At 31.5% G+C, this 26,472-nt stretch overlaps 4 protein-coding genes across 8 annotated transcripts; 2 read left to right on the top strand and 2 right to left on the bottom strand.

The window, feature by feature from the left end:
- Positions 1-951: 951 nt before the first annotated feature.
- On the top strand, positions 952-4,746 carry LOC146944298 (DUF1365 family protein). Its single transcript, XM_085742699.1, has 5 exons — positions 952-1,804; positions 1,944-2,055; positions 2,832-2,924; positions 3,261-3,461; positions 4,305-4,746. The coding sequence occupies exons 1-5, from the start codon at positions 1,488-1,490 to the stop codon at positions 4,515-4,517; spliced, it is 936 nt and encodes a 311-aa protein (XP_085598825.1). The 5' UTR covers positions 952-1,487; the 3' UTR covers positions 4,518-4,746.
- Positions 4,747-5,770: 1,024 nt separating this feature from the next.
- LOC146944297 (exosome complex component RRP45A-like) lies at positions 5,771-10,666 on the bottom strand. Of its 5 annotated transcripts, none has more exons than XM_085742693.1 (8): positions 10,431-10,666; positions 9,490-9,946; positions 9,269-9,383; positions 9,097-9,177; positions 8,756-8,944; positions 8,109-8,371; positions 7,776-7,834; positions 5,771-6,254 (listed from the first exon to the last, which is right to left on the bottom strand). In XM_085742693.1, exons 2-8 carry the CDS (start codon positions 9,930-9,932, stop codon positions 6,055-6,057), a joined length of 1,350 nt encoding a protein of 449 aa, XP_085598819.1. In that variant the 5' UTR covers positions 9,933-9,946; positions 10,431-10,666; the 3' UTR covers positions 5,771-6,054. The 5 variants fall into 5 exon arrangements, with proteins under 5 accessions (XP_085598819.1, XP_085598820.1, XP_085598822.1 ...); XM_085742694.1 differs by having other exon boundaries at positions 9,490-9,949; positions 10,431-10,660; XM_085742696.1 differs by having other exon boundaries at positions 9,490-9,949; positions 10,256-10,458.
- Positions 10,667-19,072: 8,406 nt separating this feature from the next.
- LOC146944296 (protein TIFY 5A-like) lies at positions 19,073-22,141 on the top strand. Its single transcript, XM_085742692.1, has 3 exons — positions 19,073-19,233; positions 19,340-19,448; positions 21,650-22,141. The coding sequence occupies exons 1-3, from the start codon at positions 19,157-19,159 to the stop codon at positions 21,857-21,859; spliced, it is 396 nt and encodes a 131-aa protein (XP_085598818.1). The 5' UTR covers positions 19,073-19,156; the 3' UTR covers positions 21,860-22,141.
- Positions 22,142-24,241: 2,100 nt separating this feature from the next.
- LOC146944295 (uncharacterized) lies at positions 24,242-25,963 on the bottom strand. The gene has a single exon (XM_085742690.1). The coding sequence runs from the start codon at positions 25,718-25,720 to the stop codon at positions 24,317-24,319; it is 1,404 nt and encodes a 467-aa protein (XP_085598816.1). The 5' UTR covers positions 25,721-25,963; the 3' UTR covers positions 24,242-24,316.
- Positions 25,964-26,472: the final 509 nt, after the last annotated feature.

Here is a 26,472-nt window from a genome sequence, read left to right as displayed (position 1 = left end):
AAAGTCAATACGTAGTTTATAGAAAATGGATTTTATGCAGTAGTTGTTACCGATCGTCTGATCAGAAATAAACGGTTGAGATCACATTGTGTAAAATTGGTTAAATTGTATATTTTAGAGTCGTTGAATCAATTGTCTACGGTTGAGATCACATACTACGTGAAACTAACAAAATCAACTACAGATGATCCTAATCATCAATTCCAAATCAGATGAGTAACTATGTGGCACTAATTTAAATCCTTGTGTTTACACACCCATGTGTTCAAAGGCAGATCTATGTACGCTACCCAAAAAAATATATATTTTTTTTGAATAAGTTAGTATACTTTATAATTAGCTACCTCAATAGTATATAATAGCTATTACAAATGAGTTTATTTGTTGATAACCTGTATAAACAAGAAAGTAAGAATATATCCACTTCTATGATATATATATTTTGCCTTAGTTTGACACTTACGATTTACTCCCTCCGTCCCTATATGTAAGCACTATTTGCCTCTAATAAAATGATGCTTAGATACAGGGACGGAGAGAGTATTAAACAACTATAAAAAGAAATTTGCTAATAATAAAAATTGTCAAGACAACACTTAAATAATATTCTTATTTTATTTATTTATGTTTGCCCCCTCTTAAAAAAATTAGCGAGCTTCACCGTGGCTTGTGTTATCATGAAATGTTTCTTTTTGTTTAAATACACCATTGTGATTCTCCTTTATTTATCTCAAGTGTCACATAAAGTGTGGACCAAGTTTGGAAAAGAATTTTTCAATGACTGAAAATGAAAGTAGTGTTTTGCATAAGCAAAATGAATGATTAAATGTTAGATAAACAGAAGCAACCTTATATGGGGCGTATGAGGTATTGAATAAAGGCTTGAGAGATGTAATTTTGACACAAAAATCTGGCACCATATTTAACTATTTCAACATTTCGGCATTGAATGAAAGAGAGACGGGCTTAGAGATTCAAAGGTTGAAGATGAAAATGCAACTCCAAAAGGTGAAGTAAAAAAGTGCCGTTGGTACTTCATATGACAAATTATGTTAATAAAATCCTTTTTATTTTATTTTTTTAATGTAAAATGTTGTAGTTAGTTTGTTATTTGTACGAGTTTGAATCATAACCTTCAATTTATTTTTCTTTCGCTTAAATCAATTGAGCTCTTCAACCTTTTTATGTCGATGAAACATCCTATATCAGTCAAAAATGATGATTATCCATAATTTTCCCATTCTCTTTAGATTTGTAATTGTTTTAAATAGATTACATGCATGGTATTTACCAAGACAATTAAACTCTAAATGTTTGAAGATTGTTGAAAATAAACAAAGGTATAAAAGTCTCCACATTTTATATGGGTGTTAACATAGGCTTCACTCAAATCAAATACTACTTGAAAAGTAGTGACTTGAACTTGAAGTGACCAAAATTAAACACCAACAAGGAAAAAACATTTTTAATTTTCACCAAAAATAATAATGGAATTAATTTATCTTCTATGCTCTATAGTCTCCATTTCCTTCACCACTCTTATTCTATCCATTATCCTTCCTTTTCACGCGCTACTGCGGCGTTTAGTAACCTCACGCGCCGCTTCTTCCTCTTCCAATGACGGAGCTGAACCCATATCTCTCTACGAAGGTACTGTCTACCATCAGCGCCGCCACCCGGTTCACCATTCCTTTCAATACAATGTTCGCTACGCACTTATTGACCTCGACCGTGCACCTCACGCGCCACCCAATCATCTTTCTCCAGATGAAGCTCGCCAAATTACCGATACCAATGGACCCATGTAAGTGTTTTTCTTCATTCTTTACTTTTTCTCAATTGGGTTCCCTCAGAACCATGCAAAATTTGATTTTTACGTTTCAATTTAAATGTAGGTGAAATTTTCTGTGTTTTTGATTCATTTGTTGAATTCAATCTTGTAGTTTGCTATTGACAATTCCAGCTAGTGTGGGATATGAACAGAATCCATTGAGTGTGTATTATTGCTATGATGTTGAAGACTCTGATACACGTTTGAAGAAGTGCATTGCTGAGGTATGTGCTAGTTAAGCTCTATTTTCTTAGTTTCTCTGACCTTTTCAATTTACACATATAATTAGTGATTCATTTGCTCAAACGAATTACTACTTTGTCGCTAAACATAGTAAGGGCATTGATTAAATTGAGAAGATTAATTAATTAGTGGTATTTTGATAAAGAAATATAGGTAGAAATCTTGAAAAAGATCACTAACAATGAATTTGTCTGAGTGGTGAGGGACTTGAGCAGTTGAGCCACTTAAGCAAGTGGTCAGGGGTTTGATCCCTGACTATTGCATATGGAGAAAATTCAATTGGGAGGGGGGGAGAACCCACCTTGTGTGGTTGGAAGGGGAGAACCCACCATGTGTGCGAAACTTTGTGCCCATAACATGATAACCTAACAACAACAAAAACAACCAAGCTCCATCCTACTAAATGAGATAGCTACATGGATCAAATTACGACGCAATGTTCTATCATAAACCATATTTGGGTTCAACTCATTGATCTCTAAATCTTTCCTAACAGTTTCTCTTATAGTTTTTCTAGGTCTTCCATCATAAACCATGTTCGACTCCATTTTGTCAGTTTATTCTTCTTTATAGGATTTCTCTTGGTTGAGTGAAAAACAGTTTGTGGTGTTTTTCACTTTTATGTGGGATATTTAATTTGAATTCAGATACTTGATAATTCAGGACTGTTTTTCTTTCTTCGTTTCTGTTAATATTGTCAGTAAGTAGTAAGTAGAGTATTGTGAAAACTGGTGACGATGTTTTTTTTTTGTTTCAGGTAACAAATACACCATGGGCTGAAAGAGTAACCTTTATTTTCAATCCGCATTCTGATCTAGTAGCCAAAGCTTTGCATGTCAGTCCTTTTATGGTATGTAAATTATACCATTTCTATGCAGATTTTAGGACACTTTCGTTCAAATTGCTATTTGCTCTTCAATTTTATCTATGTTTTGAGAAAAACAACAGTTACTTCCTCAGTTTCGCTCGGTCCATATATTGTGTTTTCCTCTTCTTTTGGTCATTGCATAATATGATTCAAACTGAGGAAACTGAATCAATGACAATCAACACATACATATCATGGTTGGCATTAGATGCTTAGCCTACATAGTTAACTTAAATTAATATAAAAATGACAATTAATAAAAATAGCTTTTCTGCATTTTTTCGGTGATCATATCTCCCTGAACCTGAACTATGACAGGATATGCTTGGGAGTTGGAATATCAAAGCAAGTGATCCTGGAGAAAATCTTAGCATATCAATTTCAGTTCATCACCCTGAGTTTGGAAACTATTTTACTGCTAGTCTGAGAGCCAACAAGTTGTGCTCGACATCAGCATCGGATCACGCAGTTTTCTTTTGGTTGATGCCTCATAAGGTTGCTGTATGGATATACTGGCATGTAAGCTTCCATTTTTAAATGATTAAGTATTTACTGCGATTTATGTTATGTTTTGTTATGATGAATTTTCGTTGGCAAGCAATTTAAAATCTCACTTCGGGGTGTGACGCCATTATTTTCTTCCATGAGAAGTAAATATTTTTTGCTTGAGATTGGGAAATACCAGAACAACACTTTGGTGTGTAGACATTTGACTTAAAATGCATTTTTGGTTCCTCTATTTTGTTGTTGTTGTTGTATTTTTAAATCCACGATTTTGGTCCCTCAATTTTCAAAATAACTAACTTTTCCCCCAGTTACACATTTTGAAGCTGAATTTTGATGATGTAGCAAGTAAGATGTTTACATGACAATTCAGTCTGTGACATAATACTATTTAGGTAAATTGTTAATATCTAATTTCTAATTCACAAAAATACAATAATCTATATCACAAAAACAAACAAAAAATCATAAAAAACATTGTTTATATGGATTCTCACTTAATAACTCATTTTCATGTCGCCATCTTAGTTCTCACACAATTATTTTCACTTGCCAAATCATCAAAAATCAACCCAAATGCATATGGGAGCAGACATTTTGAAAACCGAATGACCAAATTCAGGGATCTAAAAATATGGGACCAAAATCGTATGAGACAAAATAGAGAACTAAAACTACATTTAAGCGTAATCAAGCCATTTTTGCATTTGAATTGAAAAGTGCATCCCAACTTTACTGCCTTTATTTTAATGGACATGTTGCCTTTGGAACAACATCAACCTTTTTAGGAATTACTTTATGTTTTCAATTGATTTTGTTTGACAAGTACTGAGCCCATTATGTCCATTCGTCCTCCAGGCTATAAAATTATGGTGGAAGAATGTGAAATTTATACAACACCCTAGATATGCCATTCCCACGTACAGGGACGAAGCTTTAATACGAGATAGAAAACTGCAGTGTTGTGGATTCAGTCCACAAAGAGGAAGCAACCAGGATTATTTAGCTGACGAAGCAAGTCCTAGAGACAGGTGGTTTAGGTGGATTGACGCTAAATGGCCATGGTCATAGAAAATATCAAGCATTTGTTTACACGAGCTTATATAACGAACATTCCCAAACTGGTAATGATGGTAACCATGTAGGTTGACTTTGTATTCTGGTTTGTATTTTACTATTGTCTCTCTTCACTTAACATGAGATATGTCCACATAGTGAAATGTGGATCGAAATGTGTAAGAAATCTCAATGTTCTTGTAATAATAGTGTACATCAGGTAAATAAATGTGTAAATTCTAAATTTTGAGGATTTTTGAAAAATAGCAGAAGTCACCAAATTTGACATGAGGTAAAGAAATCATTTTTCAAATATTTATACTTACGATCAGAGTACTCAATTTTAACAGAAAGTTCATGTTCTTTGCATTTTCTCTTTTAGAACTTGTTCGATCTCGGCATTAAAATGGTTAAAAAGATACATTTTTATCAGTTTTGGTTTGACTGAGATTTGTCCCTCCTTTTAGAAAATATATGAAATAAAGAAGGAAAAAATTCAGCTACACCTTTATAAATCTTTCATGCGATACAATAACTCCTATATTTTAACTGACGATCATTGCTCCTTTTTATCTTTTTCCTATTTTTTTTATTATAAAGGACAATTATTACAGGTAAAACCAAACACAATAGTTGATTAGCCGACCTTAATTTTCTAGAGAGATAAATTACACCGAAGTTTTATATTCTTCACTCATCTCCATTTTTTCCATGTTTTAATCTAAACCGTAAACTTTGTGGTTTGTGCGTTGTAAATCTAAAAGAAAGACTACAAAAATTGCAGAGGATGAACAACAGCACTTAAAGTGCCGTTCAAAATAAATAAAATAAAATTTGCAACACAAATCTGGGTAATTTCTGAGTGCATGAGAGCAATTTTGGAAGCTTATAGAGCAATTTCCTAACATAGAAATATGGATTGTCCCTCCTTCCATCTTTTTTTCTTCCACTTTCTTATGACAAAAGATAACTTTTTATAAATCTCATTCTATTTTTCTCATCAATTTCTTCTTCCCACACAACCAAATCTCTCCAATAAAACACTAAGAGTGTGTTTGGATGGGGAAATGTTTTGAGGGAATGTAATATTATGAGGGAATTCAAATATTTTGAGGTGAATTCCATTGTTTGGATGGGAGAATGTAATGTAATGTTAAGGAAATGTAATGTTATGAGGGAATTCAAATACTTTGAGGTAAATTGCCTAGAATTTTAAATTCTTTAAAATTTTCAAATTACCTCATCCAAATACACTCTAAACAAAAAAATGCAATAACAACTTTTGGATTAATCATTACTTTTGGTCACAAAATTGACAAAGCATGTTTGGTTAAGTTTCTCTTTGCAACAAAAATGACATTTTGCGCTTTCTAGGATACATTTAGTGAAAGCTTCCCTTCCTTTAGTCAAAAAATAGATTTTGGCATGCCTAAATGAACAAACAAATATACTATCTTTCATTATCTATTGAATTACAGCATTGCTCCCAGTCTATCGCATTTTCTAAGATAAGATACATGGTCGGTAACAATGTAACTACACATTTCATAACTTAATTCCCATTATTGGAAGATGTTTTTTTCTTCCTCTTGTTCTTGGGCTTGACAGCATCCTTCAGAGTCTTACCTTCATTACTCTGCCCAGCAGTTAGAGCAGTGTCAATTGGTGCAGAAACTGTCTTGATTTCCTGCGCTGGTTCTTCTGGCTTAGTCTCCTGTCTTGAATCCTTTTGTTTACTAGAAGTTGATTGTCCTGCTCATTTTACAATAGTACAAATCAATGAAATTTTGTATTTCTATCTTCTCGTTACACTACATCAATTTGTGTATAAACTATATGAATCGATACATACACCAATGATTATAAAATATATGAAGCAATCTGTTATTAAAAAATTATAATGAAATACTGAAATCTAAAAAAGAAGTCCAACCAAACGCAGAAATGAAATCAACAAGATAACAGTTGCATCCTATCTAAACGAAAACCTCACACACTCCTTGTAGAATAATGAATCAGGTTGAGATTTATGGCTGTGAAAAGTAGTGGTTGATTGACATCTCATCCTCTACATTACTCCCTTCGTTCCTTTTTCGTTATCGCATTTGAATTAAAAAAAAATCGTTTCAATTTACGAGTTACTTATCATTTTCAAAGTTCAATGCAACATTAATTATTGTTTGGGTTAATAGTGCTTTACCCTCTGTAATATAGGTCATTTCCGGTTTCCCCTCTGTAATTTTTTTTTTTTATTTCCCCTGTAAAAAAAAATTGTTTTGGAATACCCCCTAATAGGTCATTCAAAAACCAACTTTTTTTTTTTGCAGAAATTTTCATTTTTGAATGACCTATTAGGGGGTATTCCAAAACAAAAAAATTTTACAGGGGGTAAATAAAAAATAATAATTTACAGGGGAAACCGGAAATGAGTCAATGACCTACTCCCTCCGGTCTTTTATATAAGAAAAGAAACCAAAAATCATCAAAACCAAGACAATCATTAGTTGTTGCAATTTTTTAAATGTTTTTACAAATATACCCTCATCAAAATTTGTGAAGTATTAAATACTATACCCACCAATATTGAAAAGACCAACATTAAATGGGGTTAGAAAAGTCTTTTACGAAATGAATGTATCTTAAAAGTTGTGACTCTTTCTTATAAATAGGACCAAAATTTTTTTTGAAAATTTTCTTATAAATAGGACCGGAGGGAGTATATTATAGGGGGGGTAAAGCACCATTAACCCTTATTGTTTTGTTAAATTACCCTTAGTTGTCTCCAAGAGCTTAACTCAGTTGGTAAGGACAATGCATAATATATGCAAGGTCCGGGGTTCGAACCCCGGACACCACCAAAAAAATTACCCTTAGTTACAGAAAGAATTGATGGAATGGGATAATAAATGAGTAAAGGTACTATAGGAAAAAGAAAAGTAGTCTAAAAAAATTACTGATCATCTTAGTATGTGTAAAAAGTCTTAAAATGACAACTAAAAAGGGAACGGAGGGAGTATTGTTTTACATGGGACTTGAGAGTTTTGTTTGTGTATGTGAATGTCTTCTAAACAGAATGGGTGGCAAATAATTCTAAAACATCCAATTGAACAATTTTATCTAAACAAATGAGAGGCCTTAGTACTGCAATGATTTCAATTTTTGGAATTTTGGAAATATTCCTAAGTGCAGCTAAATAGAGTGACCAGTTTAAATGCTTAATCAAAATCAATATAATAGCCAAGATTATAGAGAAAGTGAAGGAGAAGCAATTACCACGAGAAGCTAGAGAAGCTTTTAGAAGATCTGAATTGACACAATCTGAGTAGGGATCCCTGAGAAGTGAAAGACCAAGTATTTTTACCTCAACATAGACAAAACTCAGAATGGAAGAACCAAAATGACAGATAAAAGTAATTATAAATTTCAGCAGTTGACTTAATATGATTGTTACTTTATTGACATGTTTATGCCATATAGGTTTCCATATTATCAATCCATTGACTATAAATAACAGTCTTTGAGGGACCAGAAACAGCTAGACTATCAAAAATTTAAAATAAAAATAAAAATCAAAAGTTATTAGTTCTTGGCAAACTGACGCCTTACCAGCTTGAGGGGCCACCGATAAAATTCTTTGAGCTTCCATCCTTCTTGCTACTCTGCACTTGTCCTAATGATGTGGCATCACATTCCATTAAATTTGTCTCGCCTTTCAGCTTCAACTGGTCTAGATGACTACCTTCTTTATCACCATCTGATTGATTTTGTTTTCCCCCTAACGTGGCAGAGGTTCCACATACATCCACCGCAACAGAGGAAGAATGTCGTTTAATCTTCTGTAGTGCCCTTTCATTGTTGTGCTTTTCAACCTACATCCATTCAGACAACAAAAGAAATTAGCCAACAATATACATTCCATAATCCATACGCAATTGATAATGCAATAGAGACAGATCGCAAAAAGCATGAAAATTTTCATAACGGCATCTAAAAAAAAGAAAATAAGCTATTAAAGCACACTTCACTGCAATGAAAGGCAAACAGAAGGCAACTCATACTATACTGTAATTATAATTAAACAAACCAGAAGACTTATAAGCAGAAGATACGAAGACTTGTTTGATTATTTCGCACAAGCAGAGCTTAACACCAAACACAAAATGGGAGATGATATAAACTAGATGCATCGTTCTGTTCATAGGCATTGAAAGAGTGAGGGCCTCAAATCTTTACGCATAAAAAAGAGAACTCACTGCATCATTTATCTTGGCTGTAATATCACCAGCTTTAACATGAGCAAGTTTCAAGCAATGCATGATAACTCGTTGAAAGACACCCTGCCCCCCAGGCTTTTGAATTGCACACACATCACCATTTGCATTAAGTGTTGCAGTCATGCGCCCAGTCATTACAGCCTCTTCATGGTATGTCGGATCCAATACCTAGAGAGCATCATATAAAATCAGAAGACCATTACCTCGTATATATACCAAAATCAAGAAAGGCATGTATTAGAGAGAGAGAGAGAGCTGGGGGGGGGGGGGGGGGGGGGGGGGGGGGGGGGGAGGGAGGGAGAGAAGAGAGAGATCTGTACCACAAGATTTTCATTGCTGAAAAATCCAAAGGTGACTGCAACTGGAAGATGATGTATAATCAAAGGGAGTGGCTCGCGCACCTGCAATACATATCATATTATCGATAACTGCTGCGGAAGCTAAATAGAAAACAGGGGCGAAAGGTCACGCTGTTAAACTGAGGAAGCTAACCTCAGGAGGATGCACTACAACTTGTTGACCATCCTCTCCCCCCAACGAGCATTCAGGCCTTCTGAATGTCTTCAGAGATGCCAATGCAGCAATATTTGCAGCATCAACAAGATTTCTATTCACAAATTAAAACATAATAATAATTAGCCTTAGTTGTAGATAAACAAATCAGTAAGTTGGGTAAGAAAGAGGACGAGAACAAAAGCAAAGCTGATTCTCACCCTGCATTGTCTAGTATGTGGATGTCAATGCGAATGGCCCAGACAAGCTTGGCAGAAAGAATGCAGAGCGATTCAGTGTCAATGGCTCTACTTTCCCGTAAACCGCGGTCTATAATGCGTCCTAACTCAACGGCAGATTCTCCAGGACGGCCAGGCTCAAAGGAAGGATCAGCCATGGGAGAGAATTCAGTGAAGATAGATAGTGTACCTTCATTAGGCCTATCTTTGTAAGGCTGCACAAGTTGAGCAGTCACAAAACTCATGACACGTGTCTCGCCCAATTGGATCTCGGCAGACCCATCATCCCTCCCAAATTTAATGTTCAACTTGCGATAGTCCAAGGGGCCCCGACCATCCACTCGAAGCTCTGATAGAAGAGCAGTTTCAATGAATTTCTTTTCGTTAACTGTCAACCGCCAACAATTAGCTAATCTCTGCTCCATGCCTCTCTCTCTCTCTACTTAACAAAAAGAAAAAATGTTGATAACTAAGTAAGAATGCAATTAAAAAATATATACAAAACTTGTATTTAACACTATTTTCGCACACATATCATCATTCATGATCTTTCCATATCATTTTATCAGAAATTTTGTCCCTGTCAGAAACTAAAACTTTTGAACTATGGCTTCACAATAATGATTAAACAGAAAGAAACTCAATAAAAAATTTCCGAAAAAATAAAATTAAAGAGGAATTAACATCTGGGTAGCACTGAATTAGGGTTTGATTGATGAACGATGAAAATAGATGAAGCAGGGAGTACCAACAAACACGCACAGACCCTCCAAATCTAAACTGTTATCAATACACGCATTTGTACAAAAGGAATCCCAAATTCAAAACTGAATGGAATCACCGGAAAACAATATAGCTGTAATTGCATAGAGAATGTGCCGACAAGTTAAATAAAGAAGAGATGAATAGAGTGAGTTTCTTACAATTTGTTTCTGCTTCCGACGAAAAGGTGCAACTCCAACTGCTTCCTACAACAAAGGTTTTAGGGTTTTAATTGTGGTAAATTAGGGTTTTCATAAGAGTACATCAACAATTTACTTTTTTTTTTTTTTTTTTTGGTCAAGATCAACAATTTACTTTACTCTTTCAAATTAGGGTTTTAGGGCTTTAAAATCGCTTAACGGGTAGAAAGCGAGTTGTCAAACAATCTACCTGTAGTGAGTTCCAAATTTTATGTTTTTTATTTAAAGAGATGCTTTTTGATTTTTTTTTTTATTTTAAGAAACAATGGTTTTTGATTTATAAATACATAGTTTTATTAATTTAATTCATTTTTATTATTTATAGTTAAAAAATGATATAGTATAACAAAGATGTTCAAATTTAAACCGCAAATCGATAAAAACAAAAAAAAAAACAAAAATTGCACGAAACCAAATAGTAGTGAATGCGTTTGGTTGTCATTTTATAAAAATCGTTCGGATTGGATCAGATTTTGAGTTGACTATTCAAAACCAACCCAAACAAAACATAATCATATACATGTATTTTAATTCATATTTCTATATTTTATAAATATTAGCAAAAAGACAGACACTCACGTGTCCGTCTTTCTGCTCTTTTTATTGAGTTAACGTTTGAAAATTATGAACAATGTCTTTTTATGAAATTTTGATTAAAACTAAAAATATAATTATTTGTTGCTTTCAAGTTATAACAAACCAAACTAACCATAATTATCTATCTATTTCAATGACACCAACAATATAACAAAAAAATATAATCTAAATTCTTTTTTTAACGACACCAACAACAATCTTTATTATAGAATAAATTGTTAAGGATATAATTGAGATAATGAAAAGGTAAGTGCAAATATACTTATCTAGTTTATTACACTTTATAAATGATAAAGAAAAAAAAAACAAACATATATATGTTTATACCGTGTTTGTTATATTTTTTAATATTTAAATTTATTCTTATCTATTTGTTACATGTGTTGTTTGTATTGAAAATTAAGGACATTTTTGAAAAGAGAAAATGTCAACCCAAAAAAGATGTAAGGGGTTATTTTCTTTATATATAGTATAGAATAGATAACATATTATAATAAGCCTTTATTTGATTTTATTTTTAATTTTTTTACTGCATATTAGTTTAATTTAAGTTATTTTGTTACTATTTCATATGTTTCAAAAATCAATCATTGTCATTCGGTATTATTAATCTTGTCAAAAAAATATGTTGCATTTTGTACCAAACATATTGTTTTACCATATTTTTATAATATTATTATTAATAAAAAAAGTTACAATTTGTAATTTGGATATCCAAAAACCGATTCAAATTAAACCACATTGAATTGGATCAGGTCAATTTTTTAAAATTAACCATCCAAAGCCGAACCGAACCTTGTATAATGTCATCTTTGGATCGGATGAGCTTTTGACTCAAAATCGATCCAAACCGCACCGCGAAAACCTCTATTTAATATTACGATTTAATGTTCTTAAGATTAAAAATCCTAAAAGTATCCAAATCAAGTGTGTGTTTGGTTGTGCTGTGGAAATAATTTATTTTGATAAAATTGATTATGTATATTTGATTTTGTTTAAAAGTGATTATGACTAAAAGTGATCTATGTTTGGATAAATTCATGTAAAAGTGAGTTAAACTAAAACTTGTGTGTGAAAATCAATTCCATAATCAAAAGCTACAAATCATAACTGTTAGATGATAAAATATTGTGTTTAAAGTATTGGGCCATTTAAATTTCGCTAAATAATCACTTGTAACTCCATTTTGATATTCTATGTTATTGTAATGATGTTGGAACCATATTCGTCCCTATTGTCGATTCTTCTAATTGATTGTACTTTTACTAATGAATTTTCTCATTGATTGCACTTCTCCATATTGATTATTTTGTTTGATTGCACTTTTTCCTGTTGATTCTTCTATTTGATTTCACTTCTCCCCGTTGATTCTTCTGATTGATTGCATTTCTCCCTATGTGATTCTTCTGTTTGTTTGATTGCACTTCTCCATATTTATTCTTCTGATTGGCTACACTTCTCCATATTGATTATTTTGATTGATTGCATTTCTCTATACCGATTCTTCTTATTGATTGCACTTCTCCCTTTTGATTCTTCCATTTGGTTGCTTCTCTCTATATTTGTTCATCTGTTTTGGTTGCTTCTCCATACTGATTATTCTAATTTGTTTGCTTTGGATATTTTCTTGGTTGATTCTCTATCCTTGAATGACTGATTGTTGCTTCTCTCTCGGATGGTGCATGGTTTTGGCTACTGATCCTCTCTGTTAGTTATGATATTAGTCGGGGTGATTTGATATCTTATTTTTAGGGTTAAATTGTAAAATGCTTAAAGCTTATTAAGCTTCAGCTTGAAGGGTAGCGTTAAAAGTTTATATTACTAAGTATGTTTTTAATATTTTGTTTGATAAACTCACAATTCTTATTGTTGATGCATCATGAGTTTGAGGGTAGGTGTTAGAATAATGCAATTCTCACATATTTCCAAATATATATATGGAAACATGTTTTCTTTTACTTCAAGTAAGAATAATGCAATTTTTTTTAAGATTTCCGTGTTTTTTTTTGCACGTGTTTTTTTCCTTTGGCCATTATTTTTATCCTCGTTAGATTTTTGTGTTGACTGTCTTATCAGCTTGGTTTTCTTGCATCTGTGTTGCTATGTTCTTTCTTTTCTTTCCTTACTACTATGTTTATTTTCAGAGATTAATTGTGAAGTATGTACTGTTTGGTTTCTCATTGAGAAGCACGGGAAATAGAAAGACAAAAACAGAACACGATAATGAAAGCACGGAAGAATAATGTGTTGAATGGTAAGTTAAGTCTGATAAAATATTTAATGAGTTGCAAGCAAAAATTTAGAATATATTTGTACTTGTTTAAAATAATTTCTTAAATTATTCAATTTATTAGTTGAATGTGAAGGTGAACACTTATAAAGTATTGATGAAAGTGTTTCAATACTCAAAGATTTGTGAAATTACTCATTTTTCAGTGATACGTTAATGATTGATATATCGATATAAATTGTCCATCGTTACTTTTATTCTTACTGATATTTTTTATATTTAGGGACTAAAAGAACTAATTTTGAAGTTTTCAATTTTAAAATACTCGTTGATAAGCACAACAAACAAAAGAACAAACCCAACATGAGTGTTGGAAAACACGGAAGAATTGTGTGTTAAAACGGTGAGAAAAGTCTAATCAAATAATTATGAGTTCTATGTTGAGATTGATAATAAACTCTTATTTTTTCATATCTAATCAAATAGTTGTATTTCTTTACGATGTTTATTCAAGACTTTATTTGTTTTCCAAACATATGTGTTGTTCCATGTTTGGCCTTTATTTTCGTTCTCATTAGATTTTCATTATAACTTCCTTATCACTTTAATTCCCTTGCATTTACGTTGATATGTTCCTTCTTTTCTCTCCTCACTACAATGTTTGTTTTTTAGAGACTAATTGTGATGTTTGTACTGTTTAGATTGTCATTGAGAAGCACGGGAAACAGAAAGACGAAAACATAACGCGATAAATAAAGTACGGGAGAATCGCGTGTTGAATGGTAAGCTAAGTCTAATAAAATATTTAATAAGTTGTAAGTTGAAATTGAGAATATTTTTGTATTTGTGTCTAATAATCTCAATATGTGTTTATTATTGTTTTTTTCAACTACAAAGATGGAATTGAAGCAAGTCAACCACTCACCATAATTTTTTTGTTTATAAAGAAATAATCTATTTTCTTCTTTTATTCAGACAGAGGGGAAATATTTATAAATTCATGTTTTGCCCGTTGCCAAATGTCATGTTTTTATATCTAGTAGATAATCTGCCAAAGTTGTTTAAACTATGTTATTGTTGTAATACTATATCATTATGTTCAATTCAATTGCTTGTTTATTCAAATTTTTTTTTGCATACGAGATTTGTTTCGTGGAATGTCAGGGGATTTGAAAGTCTGAAAAAGATATGATGATCCGTAATATGATTATGATATCATACCCTGTGTTTATGGGTACCACTGAGATAAAAAACAGAAACACTGCATTTCTTTTGAAGAAGACTCGCAGGTGGTGGGATGGTAGAAATGTAAGTTTTGATCATAGGGTCAAAGACATCATATCGACTGGTTATAAATCTAAAGCAACAGTGGGTGGACTTTGTTTACTGTGGAATAAACGTTATTTTAAAGAAGTGACTTTAGAGCCAGACCAAATAGGAAAGGACTATAACAATTGTTGGATTCTGGTAAAAGGAAAACTTTTGGGTATTGAAGTTTCAGTGTTATTACTATATGCGTCCACAGAGGTTAAACAACGGAGTGATTTTTTTAAAGAACTCACGATAAAATAATGACAATTGGTACACTGTACAAGATTTGGTATGCTACATAATTTTCATGAATTTCCATTGTTCAAGAATTCTCACTAAGAGAACTCTTGCACAATGCCAAGAATTATTTTGGAGCATTTGTTTCAGTTATTGATTCCATGAAGTTTTTCCTAATTTATTTGCTTTTTAATTCTTGGTGAATTTCACTTCTTATCATAAGTTATGTTTTAGTTCTATACTAATATGTCATACATTGACAACTTATGAATTATACAAATTTTGATGTATTTATCTATGATGTGTTTTGTCTAGAATTTGTATTATGTATCACAACATTTATAAAGATGTAAATTTAATAGTACAATGTTTGTTATTATAAAACTGGATGGTTCTATAAGGAAGATCGATGCAGAAGAACTAATAGCTATTGTTAACGAGGTTTGATTATATGTTTCTTATCATCATCGTCAACATTAGTATTCTTACCATGTGCCATATTACACTACATATGAAAACCAATTTTTTTTAAATAAAAAAACTTATTATATCCGAATAGCAGATACAATCAAATTCTTAACCAACATTGTTATTGTTATCAATAGTTTTATATTATTTCATAATATATCATAACATTACCAAGTAACTTATATTAGAATAAGTATCCACATTAAATATGTGGAAAATCTATGTTTAATCATACATCAAGCATGGTGAAAATCTATCTTATCTGCACTACGTAGGTTGAAGTCGTTTTAACTTTACTTTTTTCTTCATAAAGACAATTCAACACTCTAGCATCATAACATCATACCATAGTAGGATCATACAATTTGGTCAAACAATTTATTTTGACATTACTTTGGAAGAATTTTAGATGGCAATAAGATCATAATTAGTTCAGTATCCAAAAAAATATTCTCACTACTCTGCTCATATATAGTGAATATATATGTTTGACAATCATACTTATGTATGTCTGTTTGCAGATTTTGACCAAAGAGTTCGATGATTTCTTATGGAACAATGGTTTTGATTACTTGGTTCCATGTGACAAAAAATGTGTAAAAGTCATTTATAGAATTGATTACCAAAATTATCTGTCAATTACAACAAAACTCAGACAAGGATGTGAGTATTTGTACATTGAAAATGGTTAAAGGCTCGAGATACAATTCATTTCAAGTTTTTTTAAGGCGTTCTCAATCATACGGTTCATGTGTTTAAGATCAACCCTTAAGTTAGCTTAAAAATTTATGTTTGTTGTGTTACTGTCTTTTGTTTATCAGTTCTCAGTACTACTATTATGTTAATATAAATCATATATATATATATATATATATATATATATATATATATATATATATATATATATATACACACAACTACAATTCTATTTCTTGAAGGATATCATAGTTATTAATGCAATGTAACCATTTATCATGTTTGTGTTTCATGTTTATGTTCTTCATATGTTGTCAGAAAAATATGCCAAGGAGTAAATTATGCCCGGGAAAAAGAACAGCAGTTACACCCTCCGGTCACTAATATAAGCAAAAGTTAACATTTTAGATTCATTCATTAAATGATGTATGTGGTGGTGGAAAGTAGAGTTAATGATGAAACAACTTGGCAGTTGATGCAAATGCATTGGAATGATGGGATGGTGCTTGATACAAAGTTCAGGCAAGCTTGGCATATTTTAACCGACTCATTTGTTGATTGTGATACTTTGAAATATTGTCTCCTTTCTTTAAGGGAGTGCAGTGGTTTCTAAGCTTGTGTTTTGCAGAAGAATAATGTAATAACTGCAGTGGGTCTGTTTAGGGTACATGCTGCTTTCAGTATGAAAAAAGTGGCTGAAGTCTCGTATGTTGCAACTGATCTCAACTTCAGAAACGAGGGGATGTGCAGGTTTTTAAGCATTCCTTTGTTATGTTTAGTTTTTGTAAGTATAAACACTTAATAAAAAAATAGAGCATAAAATTTTAGCAAATAAAAATTAATTTCATAATATATTAAAAATATATTAAATTAATATTTTTTTTAGAGGATATATATATATATATATATATATATATATATATATATATATAAATATACAACTACAATTCTATCTCTTGTAACCATTTATCATGTTTATGTTCTTCATATGTTGTGTTGCTTTGTTACCTCTTTTCTTTCTTCACTGCTATGTTTTATGTTCAATAACTAATTGTGAAGTCTGCACTGTTTAGATTCTCATTGAGAAACACGGGAAACAAAAAGATGAACACATAACACTATTAGAAAAACACAGGAGAATCATGCATCAAATTGTGAGTTATGTCTGCTCAAATATCAATGAATTGTAAGTTGAAAGCATAAATTGCTTATTTATTTCTAATGGTTTCGTTAGTTTAATGTGAAAGTGCGCTCTCACATAGTGTTAATAAAAGTGTAACAACTATTACAAATATGTCATTTTGGTTTCTTCTCTTTCATTTCAAAATTTCCAATGACGCAACACATTACATACTGATACTGGATAAGAGGAAATTTATGCTATTTAGTGATGAAAATATTTTATTTTCTTTAGGTGTCATTGTTTTTTTTTTAAGAGGCTAAAATGAAATTTATTCAAAACGCAAAGAATCCTAGTGAGCATAAGGAATGCTAGACTAGGAGTCTTAAAGTAGCAACATACAAAGGAAAAGTGTGCCGTATATATATACAGAACACCCAAGCAAACAACCATACATCAAATACAAACTTCTACAAACAAACCAAAAACACCCTCAAACTTCTGCAAACAAACCAAAAACACCACCTATTAAGGCCCCCGAAACCAATAAAAACTAAACACTAAAATCAAAAAGTCATCTCCAAAAAAACCAAAATCTAAACACTCGCGCAGTAGCAGAAACAAATTTTGTGCCAAACCGTTGCAAAATCCCTCCAAATTAACCACCAAACCTACCAAAATCCGTGTAACCGCACCTTGCTTCTCTTCTGTAGTTGAGCGCAGTTAAGCACATGTAAACACCCAAAAAAATCATCACCTTGAAAACACATACCACCCCACAAAACCACAATGAACTGATAGCCCAATTCTTGAAACAAGCAACACCATCTAACATGTATTTGAAAAACCCATCAACAACAACCCAATGAAGAAAACCTAAATATACATTGTGTGAGTAATTGTTGTTTATTGTCAAATCAAAGTACTATATTTTAGTGGTTGATATATCTATATAAATTATCCAAAGCTCATTATTTCCGATACATAAATTAATTGCCAAAATACATTTTCCAAATTTTAATAATTCATTATTTATTCAAATTTCAACCTGTGCGATGCACATGTTTTTTACTAGTTTCAGTATAAAATTGGATTGATTACTCACAAGTCACAAGGCATTGCGTCTTTCATACGAGCTAATTTTACATCGTACAAGGCCAAAATAGCAAAGGTCAATGCAATACTACAATTGCAAATACACCTCACACATAACTACCGTCTAACATAATTTAGCTCCCACTAGGTCCGATGAGGAAAATATTTCTTCTACCTATATTATTGGCAGTTAATTGCCGCTCGTCATTTTTCAACGATAGTTAGCTATCGTCGACACTATTAAAATCAGTTCAACCACTTTTTATGTCAGCTTAACCAATTTTAAAAGTGTCAATGACAGTTAATTGATGTTAAAAAATGCCGAGCAAGAATTAACAGTAAGAAAATGAGCAATTTTACAGATGAGAAGAGCAATTTTCCCCAATGACACACGGGACTATGTGGGCCTCAAACCATTGTAAACCAAATCTCACGTGATTTGTGTTCTTTCAATTAATCCAATTTTGTTTTTATCCAAACAATAAATGGATTAATTGTAAAGCGATGATGATCCCGTGGTGCCGACACGAGTAAGGAGTGACATAGTTGCGGTGTGCAGTTTCGTGTGCAGAACGTAAACACATGAAAACGTGACGCAAATTATTATTTATTTAAAAAATACGTTGAACACATGCTATAATCCAATTCTTTGATCTACTTATATCTATCCTTTTCAATGTTGAAAACACAAATTAAAAACACATGTTCTAATTCTTAATTGTAAGACAGCAGTACAAATCTACAAGACAGCTCAACTTGAACCTCGGTGTCTGTCCCTCTCAGCCGTTTCCACGCCGAAATTTACATTTACACCATTTATATATACCTCCTACCCACTCTCTTCTCTCTATACCTTAACACATTTTTGCTTCATCTCTCTCTCTCTCTCTCTCTCTCTAAAATCTCAATATCTCTTTAGAAAATACAGAAAAGATGAGGAGGAATTGCAACTTGGAACTATGCCTTTTTCCTCCATACAACAATTCTAGCAATCACCAAAATCACCCCATGTAAGCAAAATTTGTTTTCTTTGACTGTACTTCCTTTCATTTGTTATGTGATTGTTGTTTTCTTTGGGTATTGAATTAGTTTTTTTGTTAATTTGTTCAATAAAAGGGTAGAAGAAGAGGATAGTAATGAGAGCACTCCAATGCAAAATCAGCAACAGCCACTGACCATTTTCTACGATGGCAAGATGTGTGTTACTGATGTCACAGAGCTTCAGGTAAATAGATCTTTATATATATATTATTTTATGTTAGCATTTGATTTGAGTGGCCTATGATTGAAGATGATATGATTCTCCATGATAAGATATGTATGCGACAGTATCATTTTCATCTTTTTAGTTATTATATAGTATGTGTCTGATTTGATTCATACCTACCACAGAATGAGTAACTCAAACTGGTTATCATATTCAATTATGGATCATAAGAAGGTCTAATCCCAGCTTAATTAATTGTTTTGGTTTTAGTTTGGCAACGAGTCAGAGAATTAGTTTGAGTATCTTTTTTCTTCTCCAAATGCAAACATTATCACTTTGATCTTCACAAATTTTCGTTCTAATTTCTTTCAATAATAACGAATATATAGTATCTATTATATTATTTTTGTGTCTCAATTTTATTTTAACATTGATTTAACGGATTTTTCGGAAATGTTAACGAGTGCCCCCGGAGCACTCTTTAAGACCTTAAAATTGTGACTTTTTATAAAAAGATGTGTAATCAACGCATTAAAAATTGAAATATTTGACATTTTTATAAAATAATTTATTCTTTTGAGATTCCTTAAGAGTGTTCCAGAACACTCGTTAACAAGACCCTTGATTTAACCTTTCAGCAATAATATCCATTTCAAATTATTTCAAAATAATATCCATTTCAAATTATTTCAAAATAAGTAGTAACATTTAGTGATATTTTAGTAATTTACTCCTTTCTCCACCAAAAAAAAAAGTCATTTACTCCTTTTGCCCATATATTATGAGTCTCATAGAATAATATTTTTATCAAATTGAATTGATCTATCAATCACTATTATAATTGCAAAGTGAATGATAATGACTTCTTTAAAATACACATATTGAGAGAGAGGAGTATACATGTATATATTTTTTTAAACGTCAAAATTTATTAATGACCAAATTTCTAAATAAGACCAGTTAGACCGAAATAACACAAACAACGTCATATTTAGGCGGAATATCGAAAAGAAAATTTATACATCTCATACATCAAATACAAAATCCAACAAACCAACAACAACGCCACTCGAATGAGGACTACCTCTCAAACCAATTTAAACTAACCATCAAAACCAAAACCAACACCAAAATCAAAGTCAAACCCCCACAACAGCCTAAATACTTGATATAAATTTAGTTTTCATGAGGCAATAAATAAATAAATATAGATTTTGAGGTTTAGAAAAATATATTGACAACAATATTTGAAATTTACTTGTTAATCAGATTATCTGCGGAAAATAATTTTTAAAAGGTAAGTATATAGAAACAAAGTGAGTAATATTTTTTTAAGTAACTTAGCGACTAAAAATTCACTTAAGTGAATCCGAATCTGAGATTCAAACTCGACTCTTGAATAATACAATGTCCCTACCCATTGAACTATATTCACGGAGAGTCGGAGACAATATCTTTTTTATTATTGTGAAAAAAGAGAAAAACCCTTGATATGAATTTGTATTTTTTTACCGGATGAATTTGTTAATTTTTTTTGAGATAGATAGATAAAATGAAAAATAACCATTGAAATTCACACCAAATTTATACTATTTTATACTATTAATAAAATACTAGTAATATGAAAATTATTCAATTTCCTAATATTTCTAGCAGTTAATTAGTCAATTGAAACCGTGCATAGCACTTAAGCTAAGACAGAAATATAGTAAACGTTTTTATAAAATAGTCGTTGCCGACAAGTTGGTAGTGAAACCTTAAAAAGAAAATTAAGGATATACTCCACGAAAGAGATAGTAAGTGGTAGGTTCCTATAGGTGGTGTATGAGCATGACATCTGAAAATATACTTCAAGTTTAATGTGAAACTTACTACTTACTCAAAGTAGTTTTATAGTTTTGCGTTCATTTTTGTTAAAAAAGTTTGGCGTGAGTGGAAATATTTCTCGACTTTGATGCAAAGCAAGCTTTGACATGTTTGTTTGATTTTGTAAAAGCAAGCTAATTGGCAAGTTTCCAAGAATTTTCAAACTTTATAGTTCATAGACTTTGTTACTAACTTGACTTTAATGTTCTTTGTGCATGTTTTTCATGTGTTATGCAGTATAAGGTCAATTATTTCGGATAAGAAAGGCATATACGTACTACTATATTCTTTGAAAGAATAATTAATCTCTTTATTATCAAAAAAAGTAATGTGTTAACGTGAATGTCGTGCAGGCCAAATCCATCTTAATGCTGGCAAATAGAATGAAGGTGCTAGAAAAAGCGACGACACCAATAGGGTCAGAACCATCAACACCAACAATAGTGCAATCTCCTCATCAATTATATAGCCCTGGACCAGGTCTTTCCATGAAAAGATCTTTGCAAAGGTTTCTACAAAAGAGAAAGAATAGGGTCCAAGAAGCATCTCCATATCATCGTTAGCAAAATCAAATTCGTCCTTATTTTTTTTAGCATAGCCTATTTAATTTGAATCAGTTTTTTTCTTCTTTTTTAAACCTTGCAAGGTTTTTTTTTTCTCCTTCTCTTATGCTTACATTTTCATTTTTTTTTTGTTTTTTTGGAAAGAATTATGGTTTCAAATATTAAAGGTATTCAAATCCTGACATTGTAATTTAGATTCATCAAAGATCATGAATTATGTGTAATTTGTTTATTACTATAGTCACTCTTTTGAGATTCAAATCCAAACATACTTGTGATAAATCTGATTTCTTGATTATCATTTTTTTATATATTTAATCCAAAATTTTGGTTGAGATTTGATTATTTTTTATACATCATCAAATTGCTTAGACATCTACTAACTACATAAATATGCATTTTATTAATTTTATTGTATGAATATTTTAGTGAAATTAATTTTTAAGGGTAACACATGAAATTTTAAGAGAAAAAACATTGATTTGATAAAACAAAAGAACTTAATTAAAAATTATTATATAATTGAAATTTCAAATAAAAAATATAATATCACAAGGTTAGGCCCTTAAAAATTTCGAGAGATAACTTCAAAAAAAAATTTAATTAAATTTTAACACATAGATAACTCTTGGAAGACATTTTTTCAACAAAAAAGATATCGAGGGAGTGTAAAAAGAAGTCATGATCCATTTTTAATGTTTAGATATGTGGGCTTACCCATTGGCCTTCAAACTGGACAATCCACCGTTGCTATCCACCAGACAAATCTTTATGCACCCCTTCTTAGATCTTACCCTAAAAAATCTTTTTAAATAGTAAATACCAACAATACTCTTTATATGAATAAAAAAAATTCAAAAATTCCTTAAAAAAAAAACTCTAAGCGAAAAATAAGATCTTCTTTGCTTTGTGTTAAATTTTTCTCTTTTTATTTTTTAAAATTTGCTTTAAACATAAAGGCAATTGACTCTTAAAAGTGAACAACTGCATGTATTTTTTTTTTTAAAAACATTGAAAATGTTAATTATAGTTGATTTTTTGTGTTAACCTTCTGATTTTAAGAGAAATGAACCAGGATTCTCTTAAGTGATTATTAATTATTGAATCCAATCACTTGATTAATTTTTTTTAAAGAGTGCATTATTCCTAATTAGCATTTCATCTTGTTTCATCACAATAGTTCATTTCAAAATATTTTTGTCACCTACTAAACCGAGATAAGTTTAAGTTTCTTCCTGCAAAGTAAAAATTAGAATTTGCCAATATTAAGTCAAATTTTGAGTTTGAAAATTTTGTTCATAGTAGAACCAAAGAGACAAAACTCAAATTGTAAACCACTAAAGATGCACTAAGTAATGAAAAGGAAGGGAACTCAGATTTTGAATAAAAATGAACATAAAAGTGGAAGTTGAAAAAAATAGTAGAATCCAGAAATCATTGAGAATGGATTGAAGAGTGGTTCTCAGCACTGATGCATACACAGTCTCTGGCAAATTTTCCCTTGTGATTATTATTGCCTCGTACTTGGTAACGTTACTTGTCTCCATCTTGTTGCCAACATTTATTATGCTGACATTGCCTTCAAAAAACTTGTCTCCATCTCTCTGGAGGTGGGTTCAAAATACAATCATGAAATACTACTAATAACATGAAATTCAATTTATCAGTTTAATTTATTTTAAATTTTAAGTAGTAATTTGCTTATTCACTATACTATAAGAACTAAACCAAACAAACAGATAATCGTCACTAACAATTTTAAGAAGTACTTTGCATTTGCATATTCACTGCTAAGAAGAGAACAAGTAGAAGGAAACAGACCATACAACTTTCTTGTTTATTCTTTGGTCCCTCCAATTTACACAACTTCTTTACTGTGTTAAAACTTAGCAAGTTGTTGGTAAAAATTGGGAATTACTTAAAAGATTCTCTGTGTCTGCTTTGTACCAAAACAAGTATTGAAAGAGTTAATCTTTTTGAAGAGTGGTTGCAGCTAGTACTAGTAGCAGCAGCATGCTCAATTAGTATCAGAAACCGACACTTCTTTCTCAAAGGCTGCTACAGACAACAACACTCGGGGATATCACTTGGGAGCTGTGACACATCTTTCCCCAAAATAACAAAAAATCAAATGCAAAACTCCAAAAATTGTGAATCTTTTTCCTTCACCATTGCATGTAAATACAGTACTATTAATTACACCCACTAATTATTTGCCACCAAACATTACCATTGCATCGAATTTTATGTGAACAATAATATAATTTTATGTAAATACAGTAGTAATATTGTCATGGACACAAATCACCAACAATAACATTACCTATGAAAAGAAAAAAAAAACATTCCCTATCCCTATGAAAGCACTTTAATGAGATAAAGTTTTAGTACCCAAATATAGATATGATTAAGGGTAAAATTATGATATTAAGGGTAAAGCAAATACATTCCAAGTTTTCACAAACACAAATTAAGGAAACTAAAGAAAAAACATAAAACCAATGCAAAAAGGATGACTTGCAGATCCAAATATGTTGAACTTGAACTCATGTTGCTTTTGATCCATGATGGCTTTATTCCTGCTGGATCTTCATCATAAGATTTGTCATTTATAGGTCTCAACCCCACACAAGATTGAATTTCCAAGTATAAAGACACATTCTTGTTTGTCTTATCATCACCAACACAAAGCTCATTGTTTCCTCTTACATCTAACCTTTTACCAAGCTTTTCAATAAACTCATTTGAAAAATGTAGAACTCCATTCAACTCATTGTGACTTATATTAAGCTGATCTAAGTTTGGTAGCAAAGCTAGATTTTTTGGAACTTTTCCAATGAGACTATTGTTATCTAAGGATAGAGCTGAAAGATTCTTTAACAAAGATAGAGAATTTGGTATTGAACCAGCTAATCCACACCCTGAAAAGCTTAAAGATTTGAGATTCCATAGGTTACCTATAAAGTGAGGTATCATAGCTTTGATGGGGTTGTCATCAATGATTAAGTACTCTAAAAGTTTCAAACTTTGCAAATTTTCAGGAATTGGGCCACTAAAAAAATTATGACTTAGATCAAGTAAGACTAACCTCTTGAGATTGCCTAGTTCTTGAGGTAATTTTCCACTAAGCTTGTTTGTGCTCAAATCCATTTTTTGTAGAAGTTGAAGTTGTCCAATAGAGTTAGGAAGATTGCCTTCAAATTTATTCCAACTAAGGTCCAAAATGGTCAAACTTTTCAACCCTCCAATTTCATTGGGAATTTGACCTATGAAATTATTATAACTTAAATCAAGTTGCTCAAGAAAAGCCAAACCTCCAATTTGTCTTGGAATGCTTCCATATAAGCTGTTTTGTGACAAGCTTAAGACTCTAAGATTAGGTACCAAACCCAAACTTGAAGGTATTTCTCCATGGAGTTTTGTGTTAGATTGCAAAGCAAGGTGTTCTAAGGAAGAAAAAGGACCAAACAAAGTCTTAGGTAGTGTGACATGTGAAGTAACAAAACAGTTAAAAAGTGAAAGTGTTTTCAAAAAAGTTAGTTTCAAAAGGGATTGTGACAAATAAGCAGAGGGTTTACAAGGTGATATATCAGGACCAATGTGAATCTTTGTGACATGAAAGATTTGTTGTGTATCATTGTCATCAATGCTAACTTCACACTCAATTCCTGGCCATGTTGTATCAGTACATGGTTGAGGATGTGTTTGTGAAAAATCAGGTTCATCCAAAAGTGCTTCCATCACTTCAAACAATCCTAATAATTCCTTCTCTTCCATCACCATTTCTTGATCATCACCTTGTATTACATTGCTTGTAAACAAAAGGAACACAAAGAGGATATGAGACAAGAAAAAAGACATTCTTTTGAGACAATGTTTGACTACTACTACAACCTTAATCTTAGACAAAGAGCAAAATGGACTTGCAAAGATTTGTTTTTTTGGAGAGAATTGAAAAGGGTAAGATCCACTTTCTTAAATTGTGTTGATGGCAAAGGAGAAGAATGTAAAGTTAATTCTAAGCATCTCATTTTTTGTTATGTCAGCAGTTGAAAGCTGCAAAGAAAAAACCAAAACTGTTGCCTTTAAGTTTCTAAAAATTGATAATGTGATAATGACTGTGAAAGTTTGCATGGAAAAGGGTGTGAAGGACAAAAATAGTTGCTATAAGAGGCAATACATATTTCCAGTTCAAGAATAGTTAAATAGTTAATTCAAATAAATGTGGAATTGATATGACATGACATTGTAAGACTGTATTGATCAATCAACACACACATTCTTTCTCTGTTCAATCCATCAACTCATGTAAAACTTTTTTCAGTTTTTGAATTGAAATAACCTCTACTCATTAGCCAGTGTACTCATGTGACCTATTGCCAACATGTTCTACAGTACATGTTTTTTCAACTTTTTTATTTTTGTTAATTAATATATTCCGAAAGGAAGTTTTGAAGTTCAGATTTCAGAAATCCTTGCAAGTACAGGATATTTTTATTTATTTTTAACTTAAATAGAAAATAGATTGTACTCCCTCCGTCCCGGAATAACTGACCCATTTTCTAAAAAAAAGTGTCCCAAAATAACTGACCCATTTCAATTTTCAATACAAC

The sequence above is a fragment of the Medicago sativa genome, chromosome 2 (genome assembly GCF_051527215.1).
Source record: "Medicago sativa cultivar Bolivia chromosome 2, Bolivia_mono, whole genome shotgun sequence".
Taxonomy (NCBI): domain Eukaryota; kingdom Viridiplantae; phylum Streptophyta; class Magnoliopsida; order Fabales; family Fabaceae; genus Medicago; species Medicago sativa.
This window is presented reverse-complemented; position numbering and strand designations above follow the sequence as displayed.